The sequence below is a fragment of the Rhinolophus hipposideros genome (assembly GCF_964194185.1).
Source record: "Rhinolophus hipposideros genome assembly, chromosome: 9".
Taxonomy (NCBI): domain Eukaryota; kingdom Metazoa; phylum Chordata; class Mammalia; order Chiroptera; family Rhinolophidae; genus Rhinolophus; species Rhinolophus hipposideros.
The window spans coordinates 23556125-23576908 of NC_138055.1; the positions used below are offsets into that span (position 1 = coordinate 23556125).

The 20784-nt window shown below is 46.1% G+C and overlaps 1 protein-coding gene across 6 annotated transcripts in view; it reads left to right on the top strand.

The window, feature by feature from the left end:
- Positions 1–9978, top strand: part of CD9 (CD9 molecule) — a 33186-nt gene extending 23208 nt beyond the window's left edge. For 5 of the 6 annotated variants that reach the window (XM_081059664.1, XM_081059661.1, XM_081059665.1 and 2 more), the window contains 6 exons: positions 4736–4833; positions 5533–5607; positions 7197–7295; positions 7443–7532; positions 8239–8322; positions 9462–9978. In XM_081059664.1, the coding sequence (XP_080915790.1) occupies positions 4736–4833; positions 5533–5607; positions 7197–7295; positions 7443–7532; positions 8239–8322; positions 9462–9527 (512 nt within the window). In that variant the 3' untranslated portion in view covers positions 9528–9978. Of the gene's footprint in view, positions 1–4735; positions 4834–5061; positions 5134–5532; positions 5608–7196; positions 7296–7442; positions 7533–8238; positions 8323–9461 lie in introns of all 6 variants that reach the window. The other variant, XM_081059666.1, reaches the window with a different exon arrangement.
- The last annotated feature ends 10806 nt before the right edge of the window (positions 9979–20784 follow it).

The window sequence follows — 20784 nt, forward strand, 5'->3', positions numbered from 1 at the left end:
CTGGCTCCATGCTCTGGCCACTCCCACCAACTTTTATTATCTAGGACTCTGGCTAATTCTATATATTTTTAGATGTGGGAGGTAAGGATCTCACTGGTGAGTGGATAGAATTGGGAGGAAGACACATTTTTGAACCCTTTCTTTGTGTGTCATTCACTGTCTCACACGTTATATAATGTATTCCTGGTAACTCTTTAAGGTACATGGAATGATTCCCATCTCATCACTGAAGAAACCTAGACCTAGAAAGTTTAAATAACCTGCCCAACCACATACCCCTCAAGAGGCAGGGCTAGGATTTGAACCCAGACCTGTGAACGCTGCTGCTTATGTTACCTGTGCTAAATTATGTGTAGGACTCTTCATGCAGGAATAGAAAATATCTCCACTGACTGGACATTCCCCACAGGTGGCAGTGGTGTGGAGGCTCTTTTGGCCTTTAACTTCACCTAAATTGTAGTCAGGACAGACAAGCCCCAAGAACCGCTGGCCCCAGCCATCAGAAGCTAGTTGGGAAAGTCATGCAGAGTGGCAGGAGCATGGTGAACACACAGTTCTGGGAGCCAGGGCCTACTTCTGGGAATCTCAGGAGGATTCAGGGCCCCCAAGTCATTGCAGGGACCCCTGATGGCCAGTGGTCTGACCTGAAGTGACAAGGATGGGGATTTAAAGGCACAATCCCAAAGAGACACAGCAATCTGTAGTTGGGGGCCAGTGGCCACTGCCCCCTTAGCTCAAACAGAGGAAATGCACCCTTTGCAGCTCGACCCCCTGCTGGGAAAGGGCTCAGCTTTGAAGACTTTGCTTGTAGAAGCCCAGGGAACAGAAGGTGATGCAAGTGACACTGGAACACCAGTCACCTGAGTGGGCCTGGGTCTGGCTGGGCCCTGCACTTCATTGAGTGCTTTGGGAAACTGATTGTCATCCATAGGCAAAGTGCCAAGGAAGCTATATTCTGTGTCCCCTTCCCCCTCAGTCTGTGACACCAGCCTTGGTGCCAGCTCTATCCCTGCTCTATTCCTGACATCAGAGAATGACCATCCCTTGCACAAGAGTACTAACCAATTGTAAGACAACCCACAGCTGACCCATCAGGAAACCTGAAGGACCCAGGGTGTCTTTTCTCTAGTGGGACCACAGCTTTGAAAGTAGAGAAAGAATGCATAATCAGACAGAGAAGCAAGTGAAAAAGAAACTTTCCAACATTCAAAACAGTCCAGCATGAATCCCTGACAGCTGACAGACAGCCTTATATGGGCCTTCTCTGCAGTTCAGGCCCTGGGAGATTCAGCCCGTCAGCAGCATCTATAATCCCAGGCTGCAAACATGTTGGGGAACTTCATTTTCTTGGTCTGAGGCCAGCAGCCCTTTATTCCTTGGTGTCCTCCCAGAACCACAGCCACGGAGTGAGGGCATCTGGGGGGGGCTCCAACCAGAGGCCGGGGTCATCTACCCTCCTGAGAACCATTCCCCTTTTGTGACATGGTACTGATGCGTTCCAGGACACAGCATTGCCCAAAGGGAGCTGGTTTCCCTGTTCCAGTTTGGGGCCTGGGCCAGCTTGTTTTGTCACACTGCCTCGTCTGCCCCATCCCCAAAGCGGCAGAGCATACAGACTCACACCTCTCTGAGGCAGAGAACTCTGTTTGGCAAATGGGGTTCACTGTGGTGCTCATTAATGAGAACAGCCATCAAGGGACAGTGAGACAACTATTGGGAACAGTTAGTGTTCCTGGGAACCCTGACTGAGTTAACAGGAAAGAATAAATTGTTTAGCAAGTATAGCCCAGAAGCTCTGCCAGATTTTGTTCTGCCCACAAACAGGTATGGTAAGTGCTGTTTGCAAGATGGGGTTGTGGTGGTGACAGGAGGCTGATGTGTCCTCTCCCCAGCCGAAGCCAAGAGCCCTGACAAACCGGTGAATAAGAATGCCCCACTTCTGGTGTAAAGCACACCCTGGCATCTGCCACTGCTATACCGAGGGCTTTTTTTGTGTGTGACTGACTAGGCCTGTTTTTTCAGCCTGAAAAAACAGCAGAATAAACAGCCCTTAAGCAAATTAATACAGTAAGCCTAGAGAAGGCTCTGTAACGAATAATTTTTTCCGTGAGTCAGACAGAAAGGCAACATCCAGTTGTTTTATAAAGGGGAACGCTTTGTCATCTATCATGACCAGCCTTTGCTGACAGCTCAGGGTGGAGGCTAGGAAGAGCTTTGCAAGGGGAAGCCCTGGGTGGCCCTTTTAGGAAGCAGCCCAAGCCCTGCAATGGTCCCATGGCTTCCGGGACGGGGGCGGGACTGCTGCTTACACATGAGCCACCCTATACCTGCTGCTAAAATCCCCATAAACAGCTGCCAGGGAACTGGAGAGGGTAAAGCCGAAACACCCCAGATCTGCAGCTGCCCAGGCAAGATTTAAAACCAACAAGACCCTTTGTCCTGAAGTCTTCATCTGTTGGGCCCAAGAATGAATATTTAATATTAGCCAAGGCTACTTGGAGTTCTCTCTCTGTCTCTCTCCTCCGCTTCCCTCTCCCCACACCCCCACCCTATGGGAAATGCTTTTTCCTGTCATTGCTCCCTGTTGCTGCTAACCCAACTCACCGACTTTGGCCAGTGTCTCTGGGCTTATGAAATGAGATCTGGACTTCTAGCAAACATATCTGTCTGTTCATTCCTACTCGACTCGATTTCATATGCTTGTAAATCCCTTTGATCTCTTAATAACCCTATTTATTCAGCCCCTGCTATGAAGCTCAAAGAAGTGACTCATCTTTGTCCATGTAAGATGGAGAGAAACTGGGGCTGTATCACTGCCTTAGCTCGCTGGTGTGCACATATCAGGGCCCGGGCATGAGGCTGCACTGCCTCTCTAGGTCCAGCCTGTGGCCCCACAGTATTGGACTGCTGGGAGGATGGGACTTGACTGGAGGACAAACTGCATTTGTCCCCTTGCCCAGTCTGGGCCAGGCGTGCACGGGAACAATACCCATATTCATACAACATGAGGGTTTGCCAGTAAACCCACGTGACTTGACATCACGACAGATGTGGGGGGAAAGGGAGAGGCACAAACGCTCCCTTGTGTGCGCTCTGCTCGGTGCTGCCCATGAGCCTCAGCTGCAGGCAGACTACACTTTGTTGCCTGCAAAGCCTCGGCCCATACTGGGGGTACAGATGTGAGTCAGTGAAGTCACTGTGACACCTGCCGGGGGTTCTCACTGCAGTATCCTGTTGTGTATTGTGTGGAAACGTCACGGACACTTTCTCTCACTTTCAGCCCCTATTTCAAGGAAGTCACTTGGTCCCAGTCAGCAGGGAGGGATCAGCAAGTTTATAAAAATTCACCGCCGTGATTAATAATTGTCCCCCATCCTTTGTACTCGTAGGATTAGCAGCTAGCATTTGTTAACGCACGTTTGGATTACATGTCACTTAATCCTCACAGTCCCGTGGTAGACAGTGTTACCCTCCCCATTTTGAAGATACAAAAGGATTGCACAGAGAGATTTAAGTGGCTCTCCCAGGGTCACAGGGCTGGCTTTAAAACCCAGGCATTCTGGGTTTCAGAACTGGCGCTCTCGGCATGTGGCAGCGGCCTCCCTGAGGGTGGACAGAGCATGCCCGTAAGGCAGGGAGGCTCGGGACTTCTGCCAGTTTCCTCATGGGGCCTACATGTCAGGGGAGCCGGGTAACGGGTGTCCCTGCAGGACAGCTGTGGCTTCTCCAGAGTATAACTGCAAGATGGGCCCCTCGGGGCATTCCCTGGGGGTTGTAGAGTGAAGAGGGCCAAGGCTGCTCCACTGCATCCCCTATCCCAGGAATGTGCGTTGTGGTCGGCATAGACAGGAGGTGTAGAAGTCAAGGCCCTTCTCACTGGCCCCTCTCCATCAGTCACTAAAATTGAGGGCTTATAAACTGTCACTCACCGTCCCTTTAGCAGTGAGAATCCTTTTCACCCTTAACCTGGAGTAACCGAATTGGCAACTGTAAGATCTCTTTAGTTGTGATAAGAGGTCTTTTGAAATTTTCTAGCAACTAACCTCTCATTTTACTGATAAGGAAAGTGAGGCCAAGAGAGAGAAAGTGTTTTACCCAGGATCACACAGCAGTTAATAGCAGAGTTGGGACCAAATCAAGGTCGCCTGACACCAAGTCTGTCTTCTTTGCACTAGAGTGAGCTGCCTGTACCTTCCTAACTGCTCTTGACTCCCTTCAATCTGCATCAGGGCAGGAGGCATCCCTTCTGGGAAACAGGCAGACAGGCAGAGCTGGCCCCTTCCTGCTGAAAGCTTGCTCTGACAGCCTCTTCTGTCAGGGAGAGGCCAGCAGGAAGCTCGTCAGATCCCCCAGAAAGTTAGCCCGAGTTTGGAGGGTCTGTTTTAATTTGCATGAGTAGATTCATCTAGCTGGAAACAACTGACAGATAGATTGGACCAGTTTGTCATGATTAGAATTTGAGGGTTCCCAAGGATGTTCTTTGTCCTGGTGAAGGGGTAATGGGCGTCTTATAGGAAGGCTGAGGGTAAGGTAGGAGTGAGGACTTGGTAGAAAGGAGATTTAAGAGCAGAGGTAGAGGGGGCTGTTTTTTAAGGATAGGGCACTTCTTCCTTGAGATAGGGGCAATAGGATGGGGTGCAGCACAGAGTCATGTAAATGGAGAAAGGAATTGCAGGCAATATCTGGGCCTCCACACTAAAGTCTCCGTGACTTGTCCTCTGTCCTCTCCCCTCAGGAGTTTATATTCTGATTGGTGCCGGTGCTCTCATGATGCTGGTGGGTTTCCTAGGCTGCTGTGGGGCTGTGCAAGAGTCGCAGTGCATGCTGGGATTGGTGAGTATCCCTTCTGGGTCACTACAGCCACTCTGACTCCGAGGCTCCCTGCCCCCAAGATCTCATAGAACAGATGGGGTGAAGAGGGTACCCCAAGGGCAAGAGCTGGCCTCAGCCTCCCCAGGCTGGGCCCTGCCCCAGTGTCCTATCAGGCAGCCATCTTGTCCTCTTCCCCTATAGTGATGCCTTCTTCTTCTTCCTCTCTGGAGCCTCTTTGTCTTATCTTAGGTGACTAAATGCCAGGACTTTGTTTTTCCTTTTTTCGAGGACCACGTTTGCTTTTTTTCCCTGAATCCACAGGTACCTTTGCCTTCTCTTATTTCATAATTTGTTCAAATTTTCCTCAAATTCCAGAATGTATTCGCTTTATTTCCTCAAATCTCTGTGGTTTTTGTGAATGAGCAATGGTATAATATTTTATCACTGACTGACTCCTAATTAACACCAATTCTGGGGTCAGCTGTGCCCATTTCTTTCCTCCTGAATGGGAACTTTTCCCTACTACAGCTTTCACTCCTCACCTAGGCTTAACTCTCGCAGTTCTGTAAACTTTTTCCCTGCACCTTCTAGGTTATTCATCAGTGACCCAAGGTGTCCAATCCCCAGAGACTTGTCCTTTTTCCTTGTTCTCCAGAATACCCTTTGATTTTTCTGGTTGGCTAAGATTGTCCCTCATCCCATCCTCTTTTTGCCTTCTAGTTCTTTGTCTTCCTCCTGGTGATATTTGCCCTTGAAATAGCTGCGGCCATCTGGGGATATTCCCACAAAAATGAGGTAGGTTTTTCCTGTAAGATCTCTTGGGACCTGAAGTGATGTGGGTTTGGGAGTTTGGGGATGAGGCTGATGAGGGTGGAAGGGTGTCCTGGCTGGCCACTTCGGTCAGCTTCCAGTGTGCCTCTTATTTCCCCACATTCCCACATGACCCTCAGAACATGAGCTCCCCCAGGGCAGAACATGTGAGCGTTTCTACTACCTTGTGTGGGTAATGTGCCAACAACTGCTTCCACCTCTTTGAAAAGTGCTGGTACATAGTAGATGTTCAGGAAATAGTCATTGCGTCTGTGTGTGTCTTACACCTCAGCAGCCCTTCCCCCAACGCCTCTGGGAAGACAGCTGAGGAAAACACGGCTTTCTGTGGCCTGGACCTCCTTGCTCCTTCACCTAGTCTATAAATGTGTGCCACCATGAGCCACCTGCTCTGCAGGGTCTGGAGATGCACGAGCTGTGGTCCCCACTTTAAGGACCTTTGCCATCTAGTGTGGCAGAAAGACATGCATTCGATAGGTGTCACAGAAGTCACTTATATCCAAAAGTCCTATGGGATTTGAAAGGGTGGGGTGGAGAAGAGGAATCTTTCTGGCTTCATGAAGAAGGGGATATTGACCTAAATCTTGAATGAGAGATAAGACTTTAAGAGGAAAGTTGGTGGGAGAACAGGGTACTCCCTGACAAAGAAAGGGTGTGAGCATAGCTGAGCTTGGGCTCCCATGGAGAACCACTAAAGAGTTATGGGCCAGCATGGGCCGTGTCAGAACAATATTTTAGGAAGGCTGTCTTGTCATGTTTAGCAGGAAAGTGGAAAGAAGAGAGACACTAGAGGGGTGGGGGACGATTTAATTGTTCATATGATAGAAGCTGCGGCCATGGAAATAGGAAGGGATAATTATGAAAGCTGAAGAAGAAATGCTGGCTGTTGATCAGTTAATTGATGTTGTGAGGATAGGAGAACGAAGAGACAGACATCCATTAAACTGGGACGTACCCAGTTGCAAGAGGATGATAATATATCCTTTATATTATAATATAATAGCTAATACTTATTCCAGATTTACTCTGGACCAAACGTTGTGCTGAGGCCTTAACATCAATGTCACATTGAAATTCTCACAGTAACCTTTGAGGTAGGGACAAACATAATTTCTGTTTTAAATTTGCAGAAAGGGATGTGAAAAGAGGTTTAGTTAATTTGCCAAAAGTTACAAAGTCTCTAAGAAGAAAAAAAAGATGGAAGCCTGAGGAACTAGCCAGATCAGGAGTTGGGTTTTTGGTTGTTGTTGTTGTTGTTTGTTTTTTCTTCTTCTTCTTCTTCTTTGGATTGAGGAGATTCCATTTTGTTCATAGATAGAAGGAAAGGAGCCAAGTGGGGCTAAAGGGACCGACCATGTGTACAAGAGAAGGAAAAATGGCAGGAGCAGGTTCCTAGAGGATGTGGGAGGAAGGGGAGGGAGAGAGGCAGTTTGCTAAGGAACGTTTTCCCAGCACGGGAATCTGTTGGCTGAGCGAGAAGAAGATGGAACAGGTGACATTTATTCATGAAAACGTGTGTTCATTTATTCTGCTACTCTCTCATCTGTCCATTTTAGGTGATTAACGAACTCCAGGAATTTTACAAGGACACCTACTTCAAGCTGAAATCCAAGGATGAGCCCCAGCGGGAAACACTGAAAGCCATCCACTATGCGGTATGTTGTCTTTACAAAGACTTCTTTTGACCTGTCTTCAGAACATGTGTACACATGGGTACTTACCATGCCAGCCCCATGCGTCTCTATTTCAATCATTGTTTTAGTTTGTTTGTCTTATCCCCATCCCTGCCTTTCTCTCTGCAGTTGAACTGCTGTGGTGTGGCTGGGGGAGTGGAACAATTCATCTCAGACATCTGCCCCCAAAAGGATGTACTCACAAGCATCTCAGTGAAGGTAAACTTTAAAATCAAGATCTTGTGCCCCTCCCACTCACTCTGAGCAAATCCCACGAGGGTAGAAGTGCAACCTGTTCTCTTGTTCCAGGAGGATGGGTATCCTAGCACTTCATAAATATCTCTTCTACCTGTGAAAATCCCAGGGTGCCCATCTCATTTCTCCTCTGCTTGGGGGCTTCTCTCATCTCAAGGGCAGCAAAACAAAGGCCAGACCAGGGAAACAGCAAAGTGTTCTAGCAGCCTGCAATGATTTGGCACCTGGAATGGCCCACTGCTGCCCCATATTCTGCTTCCCCCAGCTTACCCTGTGCTTAAGCCATCGAGGAAAGGTGTGCTCTGAGTCCTGAACTCCTGCATTTTAGACTTGTGAAAGGCTCCTGATTGTAAGCTACAGCTCATGTCCAAACTTCAGAATAATAAGAATTAACCCAGAAAAGAAACAGACCCAAAGCAGGAGCTTACCGCTCTTTCTTCCCTGATTTCTTGCCCAAATTGTAGAGACTCACCTCCTATATCTCTCTCGGTTCTCCTTTCCATCCACCAGCCAAGACACCTGAACACTCCTATCCCCCACCCTTTGTCTGACACCATCAGTGCTCTGGGTGTGCTCTGGGTGTGCTGTGGGTGCTGTGGGAGGGAGAAGGTATGCCTGGAGCAGGGGCTCAGAGATTGTGTGTGACAGGGTCTCTGTTTGTCCCCCTCAGCCCTGCCCCGAGGCCATCAAGGAGGTCTTCCACAACAAATTCCACATCATCGGCGCTGTGGGCATTGGGATTGCCGTGGTGATGGTGAGTGCGTGGGTCATTGGAGGGAACAGTCCCCTGAGTAGTTCACATTTATGAAGCGCATGCTCTGGCCAGGCACTGTGTTAACTGCTGCACATTTATCAACTGATTGAATTCTCGCCATCCCTATAAGGTGGGAACTTAGCATCCCCATTTTAGACAATAGGAAATCGAGAGACAGAAAGGTTGACTAAGCTGATCAAAGTCTCTCAGCTCATGAGTGAAGCATCTGGTATTCGATGCTTCTCAGTGTGTCTCCAGAATCCATTCTCTCAACCGTTAACGTTTAGGGGTGAATGTGAGGTAACGCCAGTGGTGCTGGTCCACAGACCGTGCGTGGATGTAGGACCCTGCAAGGATATAGATCACCCAGACCTGTTAGTTATCCTGGGGTAATCCTCAGAACATGTTTTCCTCACGCACCTGTTCTTCTTTTCCCCAAGAAAGGAGTTCAGTGAAAGCTACCTGGATGGGAATTGTTTCACCTGCCCCTGTAGCCTGAAAGGCAGCCAGGGGTGCACAGCCAGAAGAAAGCCTGAAAACTTCAAATAACCTACTCTGTTACTAATCATCCCGCAGAAACCAGCAAGGGTCAACAAGTTTCCCTGGGGTCTCCTCTTTCCCCAGGAGGGAGTAATGAGAACCCTGTAGGGAACACAGCCCTCCTCTGCCCCTTGCAAGACTCCCCCAAAAGAGAGAATTCCTTCCTTTCTTCGTGGTTATTTACACCTCTCATCTGCATCTAAGAAAGGCTTAGAGCAGCTTTCAGTAAAAGACATAACAATACCTTTTAAAATAGATATAAAACACACAAATGCACAAAGGTGGAAGCGAAAGTACTAACCTGTGTGGCCTACTGGAATAGCTGGAATCTGAACATTCAGTTTAGCTCTAGCTTACTTATCTCCCCCTACAAGTTCCCCGGGAAGTTTCTCGTGCAGCTTGCATTAGCAAGTGGCTGCAGACTATCAGAATCCCACCAGTCAGTGATCTTTCCCATTATCTAGCTTACGTCTCTCCTGCTTTGACATTTAACTTATTTGGCCTTGTGGTCACCACTCTCCTGGTCCCCTGTGCCGGGCCTGAATGACGCATGTCTTCCCCTCCACAAAGCCACCCTCCTGTTCCTTCCTGTCTTCCAGATATTTGGCATGATCTTCAGTATGATCCTGTGCTGTGCTATCCGCAGGAACCGGGAGATGGTCTAGAGTCAGCTTGCACTCCTGAGCAGGAAAGTTTACCCCTGAAGATTGTTGGTTATTTTCTTGGGGTTTTATTTTTGTTTTGGGGTGTTTTTTTTTTTATTGTTTGTTTTTTTCTTTTTTGCCACTAACTTTAGTATTCACTCTGCATTTCTAAACAAAAATTATTCTATATTTGTCTTTTTAATGCCTTATTCAATATTGATATTGTAGTTGAGAGATTGGGGGATTTGGTTTGCTTTGGCTTATAATTTTTGGTTATTTGTTTTTGCTTATTAAGTTAAGCAGAAATCCTGCAATGAAAGGTACTGTATTTGCTAAACTCTAGACAAAAGATATTGTACATAGAGAATTTTTTTTCTTTAAATAGGTAAAAAAAAAAAAAGTCTATCAAATTTAATTAGATTGTAAGTTATGTTGAAGACAATTTGATACATAATAAAAGATTATGACAATATCCTGGGCTGTTTTTTTTGTTTCCTTATTTTTTTTTTTAGAGCTATTTATTTCTCAAATGGTCTTTCAACCGCTGTTCACTTTAACTGCGTTTATATGAGAAATAGGTTGAAGGGTTGATCTCCCTGCTTTATTATGGGAGAAATCAAGGCATGGAGAGATAAAGGGATTTGGACCAAGGGCACACAGTTGTCAATAGAGTCCACACTAGAACCTAACCCAGGACTCCTTCTTGCAGCGCTGTTGTGTCTTGCGGATACAACAGTAAACATGAGCTCCCTGACGGCAAAGACTTCGTTTTATTCACTGCTGTGCCCCCAGCACCTAGAACCTAGCATCTGCTGCACAGTAGCTGTTCAGTATTTGTTATCGGTTAATGTTTGTTGGTTGATAAATGAGTACATACCCACCAGGGTTTCATTCGAGAAACAGAATATTAAATATTTGAGAGAGCGAATTTGCTACAAGGGGTTGACCTGACCCTCACTGGAGTTGGTTAAGCAGACTCTCTGTCAGACTATTGTCTTGGCATCAGATGCTGGAGCTGGAAGCTCACAGGGCAGACAGTCAGGAAGGACAGATGGATGGAAAGTGGGGGAGAATAAGAACAAGCTGCAACTCACAAGCAGGAGCCTTGAAGACATAAAAATCTGTGTCAGCTCTTGTTCCTCTGATGTTGGTGGTGTGGGTCCTGCAATGTAGTGAAACACACGGTGTCCAGGAGCTAGAGATGCTGAAGTGAACCACAAAAAAGCAACAACCTGTGTGAGCTGCAAAATGACTGGACTGCTGCTTCGTTTCCCTCTGGGTCTCCCGGATCTCCTTCCCGCTCCAAAAACATTCAGGAAGGGCACGCTGGGAAGCATAGTTCCGCTTACCCGTGTTGCCCACTCACTCATCCACCATTGTGGGAGACACAGTCCCTGCGTGGAATGTCTGTCGTCTAGGGGGCAATTTAAAGTGAGGCAGGACATTACGACAGAGATAAGCACTATGAAAGGGTAAGTACAGAAGCATAGGAAACTTGTGTTTATTTTCCACTCCTTGATTCAGTTTGGGTTCTTTCTTAATGTTAAAAAAAAGTAAATCAATCAAAATGGCCCCTGAATGCCAAAAAAAATCAGAACACCCATGTTCCTACATGCCACATTATTCACAATAACGAAAAGGTGGCAACAACCCAAATATCCACCAACAGATGAATCGATAAAATGTTGTATACCCATACAACGGAATATTATTTCACCCTAAAAAGAAACGAAATTCTGACACGTGCTACAACATGGATGAAACTCGAAGATACTATGCTAAGTGAAATAAGCCAGAAACAAAAGAACAAATACTACCATGTTTCCCTGAAAATAAGACCTAGCTGGATCATCAGCTCTAATGCGTCTTTTGGAGCAAAAATTAATATAAGACCCGGTCTTATGTGATATAAGACCGGGTCTTACATTATATTATATAAGATACAGTCTTAAAATAAGACCGGGTCTTACATTAATTTTTGCTCCAAAAGACGCATTAGAGCTGATGGTCCAGCTAGGTCTTATTTTGGGGGAAACACAGTATATGATTTCAGTTATATGAGGTACCTAGAATAAAATCATGGAGCCAAAATAGACTAAGGATAACCACAGGCTGGGGGAGGAGAGAATGGGGAGTTATTGTCTTAATGAGTACACAGTTTGCATTTGGAATGATGAAAAATTTCTGTAAATGGATAGTGGTGATGGTTGTACAACATTGTGAATGTTCTCAGGGCCACTGAACTGTACACTTAAAAATGGTTAAAGTTGATAACTTTTATGTTATATTTACTACAATTTTAAAAAATCAGCTGGGTTTTTTGAGTCTTGAGTCTTGCTGTTCTATGGCCTCAGGTCCTTTATTAATTTGAGCATTTGAGGGCTAATTTTACTGTTTGTAGAAATTATAGGGCAACTGTTCATTTTATATAAGAGTGAATGAGACTCAAGTCATGGCATCACGATCCCAGCTTTATTCTAATATTTACTGTTTGTGAATATTAGTCACAATATTTACAAATATTGTGAATAAAAAATATATACTGCAGCTCCCTCTAGGAGAAGCAGGTCTCACATACACACTTCTAGACGGGTAGAGTGAGTATAACAGATAGCTACTACTTAAATTGAGGAATTCCTAAGGGTTACACCCTGTCTTTCAGTTTGTTGTAACAGACCAATGGGTTAGCTTAAGCGAAAGCGAACAATTTATTAAGAACACAGGTGTTATCTCATGGAACCCAAGATCGGAAACACAACTGAGCCATAGGAAAATCCTGGAACCATGAGCAAGGAACTCCTGCAGCTCTCCACTTCTGTATGCTGTTTGCTCTCTAAAGAGACCAATTATCTCTGCCACTCTGTCCACATGGGGTAGAAAAAGTGCTGGCCCTCAAGTCCCAAGCTTACACAGAGACAACCTCCACTAGCCCCATTTCAAGATTTAGGAGAGAAAATCTGACCCAGTTTCAGTCAAATATCTATCCCTGTCCAGTCAGCTTGCAGGTACGGATACACATAGTAAAGACCTGGCCACCCTCTGACCCTTGTAGACTGAGCCCAGGAATAGAAGAGGGGATCATTGAGATTGGTAGCCACCAGGCAAGGGGCAAGCTGGTCTACCTTGCCATCTATCCAGTGGAACTCTCTTGCCCTGACTCCTGACAGATAGGTCCAGGTGAAGCTCTGGAATTAAAGCAAAACCAAGATGGCCCACAGCCCTCAGGATCTGAAAGGTTTTTGGAGCAAAGGCCTTTAGGAAGTTTTAGGTCACAGAAAGGCAATAGTCTCTGCTGCAGGAATAGCTGGGGGTCCAGAAAGAATCTCTGTGAGCAAAAGAATAGGCAGCTTAGTATGTTGGCCTCTTGGTTCAAAAGCAGCCCAGGGCAACAAATTTGAAAATAAATAGCTGGATAGTAAAAGGTTATTTACCTGGTGCCCTTCAAGGACTGAACGTGCTTTAAAATCCCCAAACTCTTGGCATTCTCCTGATAAGAGCCACATCTCCACAGCTCATGTCTCATCCTCTACAGTGGAGTCAAGAGGTGCCAGGGTGGAGCCAAGACTCCACGTGTATTCCAATGCTCATTTCATGCTGCTTCTACTTCCCTTGGGAGGAGGGTTTTAACTAGTGCATTAGGACACTCCAGGAGTACAGGGAATTTTTGTTTCACTGAAAGTTAGGCTAGGGCATCTCCTGAGCTTCATGGGCACAAGATGGAGAAGTAGATACTTACAGCACAGTTAGGCAGCCTCAGCAGGTATGAACACCCCCTACAAGGAGAGAGGTCTCCATTGGTAGGATAGGGAGCCCCACTTTGCCCTATCCTGGTCAATGTTTTAAATAACTTGGAATATTATTAAATATTGTAGATTTCACAAAGCTGTGAGAAATATCCAGTAATTTGGGTAATAGAATTATAGTTCAAAGAGATCTCAGGGTCTGGAATAATGGATTATAATCTATTAATAATGGATTATTAATAGAAATAAATAATAAGTGAGATCAAGCTATCCACAGTCCTTGATCCTTACAGGTCAAGTAGCTTGAGTAGGTTAAGCACATTTGGCTACTTAGATCATAGCATTTTTTTCCTTGTATATTAAGTCTGGGGGCCACCACAGGTGTTGACATAGCATCTAGGCATCTCAGAGTGGCCTGTTGGCTCAGTTGGTTAGAGCGCAGTGCCCATAACACCCAGGTCACCAGTTCGATTCCCACATGGGCCAGTGAGCTGCACCCTCCACAGCTAGAGTGAAAAACAACGGTTTGACTTGGAGCTGATAAGTCCAGGAAAAACACACTGTTCCCCAATAAATTTTTTTTTTTAAAAAAAAAAGGATGGCATCTCTGTGATTCTTGGCTTGTCCACCAGGGTCACAGGTAGTAACTGCAGGTCCAACCATCTCTTCATTCATAGCAGGAAGTAGGGGAGGACAAATGCTCTCTAAAACTACTCCTTTTAGGTAATACGTAAAAACGTCGCCCAACAGACTGGCAGCCAACTTCCATTTTTTTATCATTGGCCAAACTTGTCTTTCAGTTTGTTGTAACAGACCAATGGGCTAGCTTAAGCGAAAGCGAACATTGGGTACTCATAGCTCTAGGGGAGGCTGAGTACACGGGCATTTAGGTTTTCCAATCCATGGTGAAGGTTGGAAAGGGACAAGAGTTGTGAGTGTTTTACTCCATTTTATAGTTGGAGAACTTGAGGTTCAAAGAAGTTAACTATTTGTCCCAAGATCATACACTTAACATACTAGATACAAATTTGAATTCAGGTTTATCTTTCTCCGATTTCACACAGGGTACTTCCCAGGATTAATATCATAGGAGGAGATTTAACAGGAACAAATTGGAACATCTTTTCATTGGAAGAACTCATTACATAAATGCAGGATGGAGAAACAATTTCACTTGAAAAAAGACATGGAAATGTAGCTTACCACAAACGTAAGTGAGGCTATCTTGGGCTCCATCCACAGAGGTAGGTGTCCAGATGGAAGGAGACAACCGAGTCTCAGATGCAGTGGTCATCCCTGAGGGCGGTGTGATGCTCCCATCTGGGGTCACTCCTGTAAAAAGAAGGTAGCCAACTATAGACACCTGAAGGGGACAGACCTTATTAGGGAGGGGCCTAATCCTTGTTGTCCAAGAGGAGAGTGAAGGTTCGAAGAATTCTAACCTGGGGGGTGAGAGGGAGGAAACCAACAACACAATAATCTTTCAAATATCTAAAGAGCTATATGGTGGATAAGGGGTATATGTTATCTCAGAGGCCACAATGAGAACTGATGGGTGGAATTCACAGGGAAACAAATTTTGGCTTAATACAAAGAAAATTCCTTAAAACCAGGGCTGTCCAACAGAGACACTTCCCAGGAGTAGTGGGCCCCATGATATAAAGGGGACTCCAGGAGAGGCTGGAAATGGGGTTGTGACAATTCTTGCAGTGATGGGGACTTAAGGAATTCCTACATCCCCTCCATCCCTAAGTGCTTATAAAAATGTAAGTCTCCAAGCAAAAAAAAAAAAAAATTTCGTCATGGAGAGTGGCAAGGGTGAGGGGAGGACCTCTAATAAAGGTAAAAGTAATAGGAATTGTTACTATTTCTATGCGTAACCCCAAAATATTTCAAAATGTTTTATCTCTGAAATTATTGCACTTTTTTTCATACTCAGTCCCACTCCAGTGCTTGTGGCTAAGGGAGTAATATCAATGTTCCTGAACCCCATGGCCTTCCAAGCACAGGAAATTAGGCAGAAAGAACTTCCTGGGACATCTTCCCTGGTTAGAGCTCACTGGTTCAAGGACCATTTGGGACAGCCACCCTAGATGAGCCCTGCTCTATAGTCTTTACACCCCAAGGGGATCTGCAGTGTCATTCTTGGAGTAAATATGCCTGTTGAGTGGTGTTCCTGAATAAGTGTGACCATAATCCAAGACAAGTAGGATTTATGCATATGGGTCTTCGAGAAAGGGAAGTTACAGAGAGGGCCTGTGAACAACGGAAAGTCAATGCCAGAGTCGGCTCAAGTCCATGGGTCCCAAGCCAGGGATCATCAGAGTTTAAGGACTTCATTCCACTAAGCTAAGTCCTCTCCTCTGCACCACCACCCCAGCCCACCCCCATCCACCCTCAGTTTGAATGCTGGAGAGGCCTGAGCAGCTAATGTAATAGTTTTCACTCAAGCATTGGGGAGCAAACCCCTGGAGAGCTAATTCGATTTCTTTCCTTGTAAATTGGATTATCCCAAACCATCTGTTTGGCAATGCAGCCAACATTCAATCTTATCCCAGTGTAGAATCTCCATTACTCTGAGAGGCTCTAAGAAGCAGAAGTGACCTGGCCAAGCAAGGCAGTGAGGGACCAGCAGGGCTCTTCTAACACATCCTGCAAGTACATTGTTATTTTGAAACCCCCACAGAGCTTCCCAGGTGAAAATCAGCTCAAAGCTCAACCGGCAGTAATGTCCTCTCAATAACCTCCTCCAACACACCACCCCTTATGACCATCTTTTACAATGTCACACACCCCTCTTCCAAAACGTGCCCTGAGTGGTCAGCAAGGGGGTTCAGCAGCATGGAGGTGGCTCATTTGGCCGCTATCTGGCTGCATTGCATGCAGATACCACAGCACAACATAGGCACATGCAAGAGAAAACACAGATTAAGATGATTCCCAAAACAAGTAACAATTTCTCTATCCAGAGCCCCATGATCCAAACCACTGATTTGCTATGTCCCCTAGGTTAGGGGTCACTCAGGGCCTTTACTTGCATCCGTCCTCATGTGATTTAGTAAAGATGATATATTAACAGACTCATCAGGTATGAACACACGGCTTTCCGTTTGGATAATGGTGTCTCCTTGTGAGGCAGTCGTAATGTCCAAGGCCATCCTACTTTGGAGGACAGCTTTTCTCGTGAGGGACATTTCAGTGTTAGCTAAGGACAGGCCTTGTCACCTGTCGTTTAAAGCTTGCTGGGTGAATTTAGTAAGGGCTTCTCTGTGTGCTATAATGTCCGCCAGGCAAACAGAGGGACAAGGACAGTGGCCAAATGGCCACACCAGTGGAAAACAGAACATGGCCAACCTAGCCTTGAGGAGATGAGGTTGGCAGGTTTAAGAACTTGATCTGGTTGTGCATACCATCTATGCTGGCCAGGAGAGGCAGCACTGTCAGGGATGAGAAGATCGACCGGGGGCGGCATAGCCAGACCCCACCTTCTCCCCTCTTTCAATGGTGCGTGTTCCATTGCAGGTGTAGTGCATTCTAACAGGTCCAGCTTACAGCAGGACACAGGGATCCCCATCGAGGTTGAGGGGTACAAAGTAACCCACCCGTTTCAGTGGGATGTCCCATTGCAAATCCCAGTAGATAACGTCTCTCCCAGGCCTGATGGGGCTCAGTGTTCTCAGCAGCATAGCACGTTGATCCATGCTGGGAGTTGAAGCAATGGCTGCTTCCCTCAACTTCCATACCTTCACGGAAGGTGCATGGCAGGGGTCCCCAGACTGGTACATGGGGCAACAGGGCCTACTGGTTGACCATTCAATTGCATTAAAGCCCGGAATAGTACTTTAGTCCACCCAGCCAAGGTGGTTTCCCCTGTTAGTAATTTGATCTGCTGCTTTAACATTCCATTTTTCTTTCCCACTAACACTGCTATTTGTGGGTTATAGGGAAGATAAAACCTCCATTCAATGTCATGTTCTTTTGCTGTCTTGCATATCATGACGTTTGAAATGTGACCCCTTATCTCTGTCTATTCGATGAGGGTATCTGTACACGGCACTCAGCTTCTCTAATCCCCTAATGATGGCAGCCTGGTTTGCACTGTGACGGGAAAATTTGGGTTAGGCCAGATGCAGTGTCCACATAAACGAAGGCATATTTAGAACCATCATTTGGAGGGAGGGACCAATATAATCAATTTGCCAATCCCTCATAGGTTGGGAACTCTGGTGGATCGCCCCAGACTCCTTCGGCAGTTGACTCAGGCATTGTTTAGAATAAACACAGGACATGCTTTTACTGCATTAATCAAGTCACTGTATTTGAAGGGTAATCTGGCATCCTTGGCAATACACCATCCCACCCGGGCACTACAGCAGCCTCTCTTCCTATGCACCCAACCTGCTGTATCTACTGAAGAATCAGTTGCTAGGGCTCATAACTGAGCTAGCACATCAGCTTCCTGATTGCCCGGTGGTGTCAGAGTGTTATGAGCTGTGATGTGAAAGACAGTGAGAACGACCTCAGGCTCTTGCAGTCAAATCCAGGTGTCCCTCTACATACCCTGACCCTACAAGGACACGCCCATGATCATCTTACCCCCCAGCTTCCCATTGTCCCAGCCATAGGGTTAACCCCTTCAGAACAACCCAACTATCAGTGCAAAGGGTTAACGACCAGGGCTCATGAGTGATCACCAGCCAAATCACTCTGAGTTCAACCCACTGGCTGCTGTGTGAGAGGCTCTACCTGGAGGGCCGCTGTGTACACTGCTGGGAGCTGTTGCTCTGTGGAGGTATATTGGGTTTCTGATCCCTCCCGGAGCTGGGACCGAAATCCTAGGTGATTCTCCCCTTCTGTTGTCTCTGCCACCGTGCCCAAGCCCTGTCTTCCGGAGTCACAGACACGTCTAAATCAAATGGTAGCCCTGCATGGGCGATGCCCAGAGCTTTCATCTGCTTCACTAATATTTTTGCCATCTCAAAGGTGTCTTGCTGTTCTGACCCCCAGTCCCACATATGCCCTTTTTATACCAGGCAGTAAAAAGGACAGAGGCAAGGTGCCAGGTGGGGAATAAAATTCTCCAACTTATGTTGTTCTACCACCTTGTCTTTTAGTCCTGAAGCTAGCAAAATAGAGCACAACTGCATGTCTTCTCTAAACTCAGATCTTCTTCCAACTTTTAACTAGAGCTTCAGCCTCGAGTTAGGCATCAGTGACCAGCCGAACTGCCTACAGTAGAGGCCAGCCCACTGTGGCAGCCATTTGTTTTTCTTCTTTGCCACAATATGCTCTGTGTACTTCCTCAAATAATTACATTAAAGCAGCCAGTGCTTTTGGGGTGTCCCCATACTCACACAGTGATTCATAAGCATCTGGCAGACGGGCCACCCCTCCCCAGAGGTTGATGGCCAACTCAAGATTTCCCCCAAGCATGCCTCTTTCCCAAGGCCCATTTTTTTGTCTCCTAACTGATTCACTAATTGCTGGTTCACAAACTCCTAGGGAGCTTGCCCGTGTAATCTGCAACCAGCCCCCTTAAAAGGAAGTCAAGTAGAGACCAAAGGAAGAGACCACTCCAGATTGGTAGATGGCAATTTTAATGAGCAAGGGACTTACGTACAGGGCTGTCTTGGGTAGCCACAAGATGAGTAGTTTTCTGCACCCCCCACCAAATCTTAAAAGTTTATAGAGGCCCTAACTGCATTCAGTCACGTATTCAGTCCAGATGGTCTCAACACCACATTACTATCTCAAGGCTATGTCCTTAGGTAGCTTTTAGCATGGGGAAGGCAAGCAGAGTGCACATTCCAAGGACAAAGAATAGAATGAGCAGCCTCCAATTGCCCAGGTCCAGCTGGTGGGTCAACCTCCTCCAACAGATAGTCACCGGTACCCACAGATCTCATACCAGGCTTTGAGCTGGCCAACTGACCTGGGAGTTGGGGAGAGACGTGGATTATTCTGTATTCTTAACACCTGGAGAAATTGAGGGCCAAAGAAAAGAGGAAGTGACTTGCCCGGGACCACAAAGCTCAAGCAAGCCTAGAGAAGCCACAAGGCTATAGGGAAAAGGACAGAGACATTGAAACAGATCTGCATTCAAATGACATCCCTGACATTCAACCAGCACAGCCTCGGTGCTGGGTTTCCTCGCGTGTATGTAGGAACTGATAAAACATCTCACAGGGTAGCTTTGAAAATTCAATGTATTAAAAAGGAATGATTCAGCCATGGAAAGACATAGAAGAAACTTAAATACATGCTTCTAAGTAAAAGAAGCCAATCTGAAAAAGCCACATACTGTATAATTCCAACTATATGACATTTTGTAAAAGGAAAAACTAAGGAGACAGTAAAAAGATGAGTGGTTGCCAAGAGTTGGGGGGAGGGAGAGATGAAGAGGTAGAGCACAGAGGATTTTTAGGGCAGAGAAACTATTCTCTATCCACTGTAATGGTGGATACACGACATTATACATTTGTCAAAACCCAAGAGTGACCCCGAATGTAAACTGTGGACTCTGAGTCATAACGATGTGTCAGTGTTGGTTTACCGGCTGTAATAAATGGACCACACTGATGTCAACACTGACGGTGTGGGAGGCTATAAATGTTGAGGGGAGAGGAGGTATTTGGGAACTCTCCGTACTTTCCAGTCAATGTTGCTATGAACCTAAAACTGCTCGAAAAAAATAAAGTCTATTAATTTTTAAAAAACTAAAAGTGTTAATGTGTGTGTAACGGGATGATAGCATGAAAGTTCCAACTCAGACACCAAGATACTGTAGATCTAAGATCCCAGAGTGGAGTGCCAGATGCAAATTTTCCATGGATTCACCTAATAACAAGTTACACAACTCTTGAATCTTCTGTCACGGTGGTACTGGCCTGCGGCAGCTTCCATGAACTTCCATGATGAATTGGGGCTGTTCATTGGCATGCAGGCCAGAGTAATTATTCTGACACTTAGGATGATATAGCTTTGATTAAGGTTTATGGTAAAGTCATACTTTCATTTAAGAGTTCACTGAAAGTGGCGAAATTTCTGAAGCTTCTGATAGAAAATGTGGAACACATAAAACAAAGCCTGTTAGGAAGCATTGGAGAAAAAAGAAGCTAGCTAAGAAAGAGAAGAAGGGGGAGAAAAGGGAGAACAGGAGAGGGAGGGAGGAGGACAGGGAAGAAGGCACACAACCCCACTGAATGTGGTCTGTGGCAGCAGCAATGGTCAATTGTTCTGGCGTTTGAACAGAAGGCAGCAGCGTTTACCTGGCTATCACTGCTTTGGTTTGGAAGTAAAGAGCCAACTCTATCTGGTCCACTTTTTTTAGTCTTTGAAGGAGTTACCAGCAACGAAGAAAATAAACAGGAGAATGAAGGTGAAATGTAAAGACGGTATTTAGCAAATGAAACTTAGAAATCCTCTGAATCTCTTCAAAACAAACGCAACCCCATGACGTCAAAAGAGACCACGGCGATCCTTTGCTATCTCTTCCTTTGCTATCTCTTGTCCCCTGTCCTCGCTAGACCTAGGAA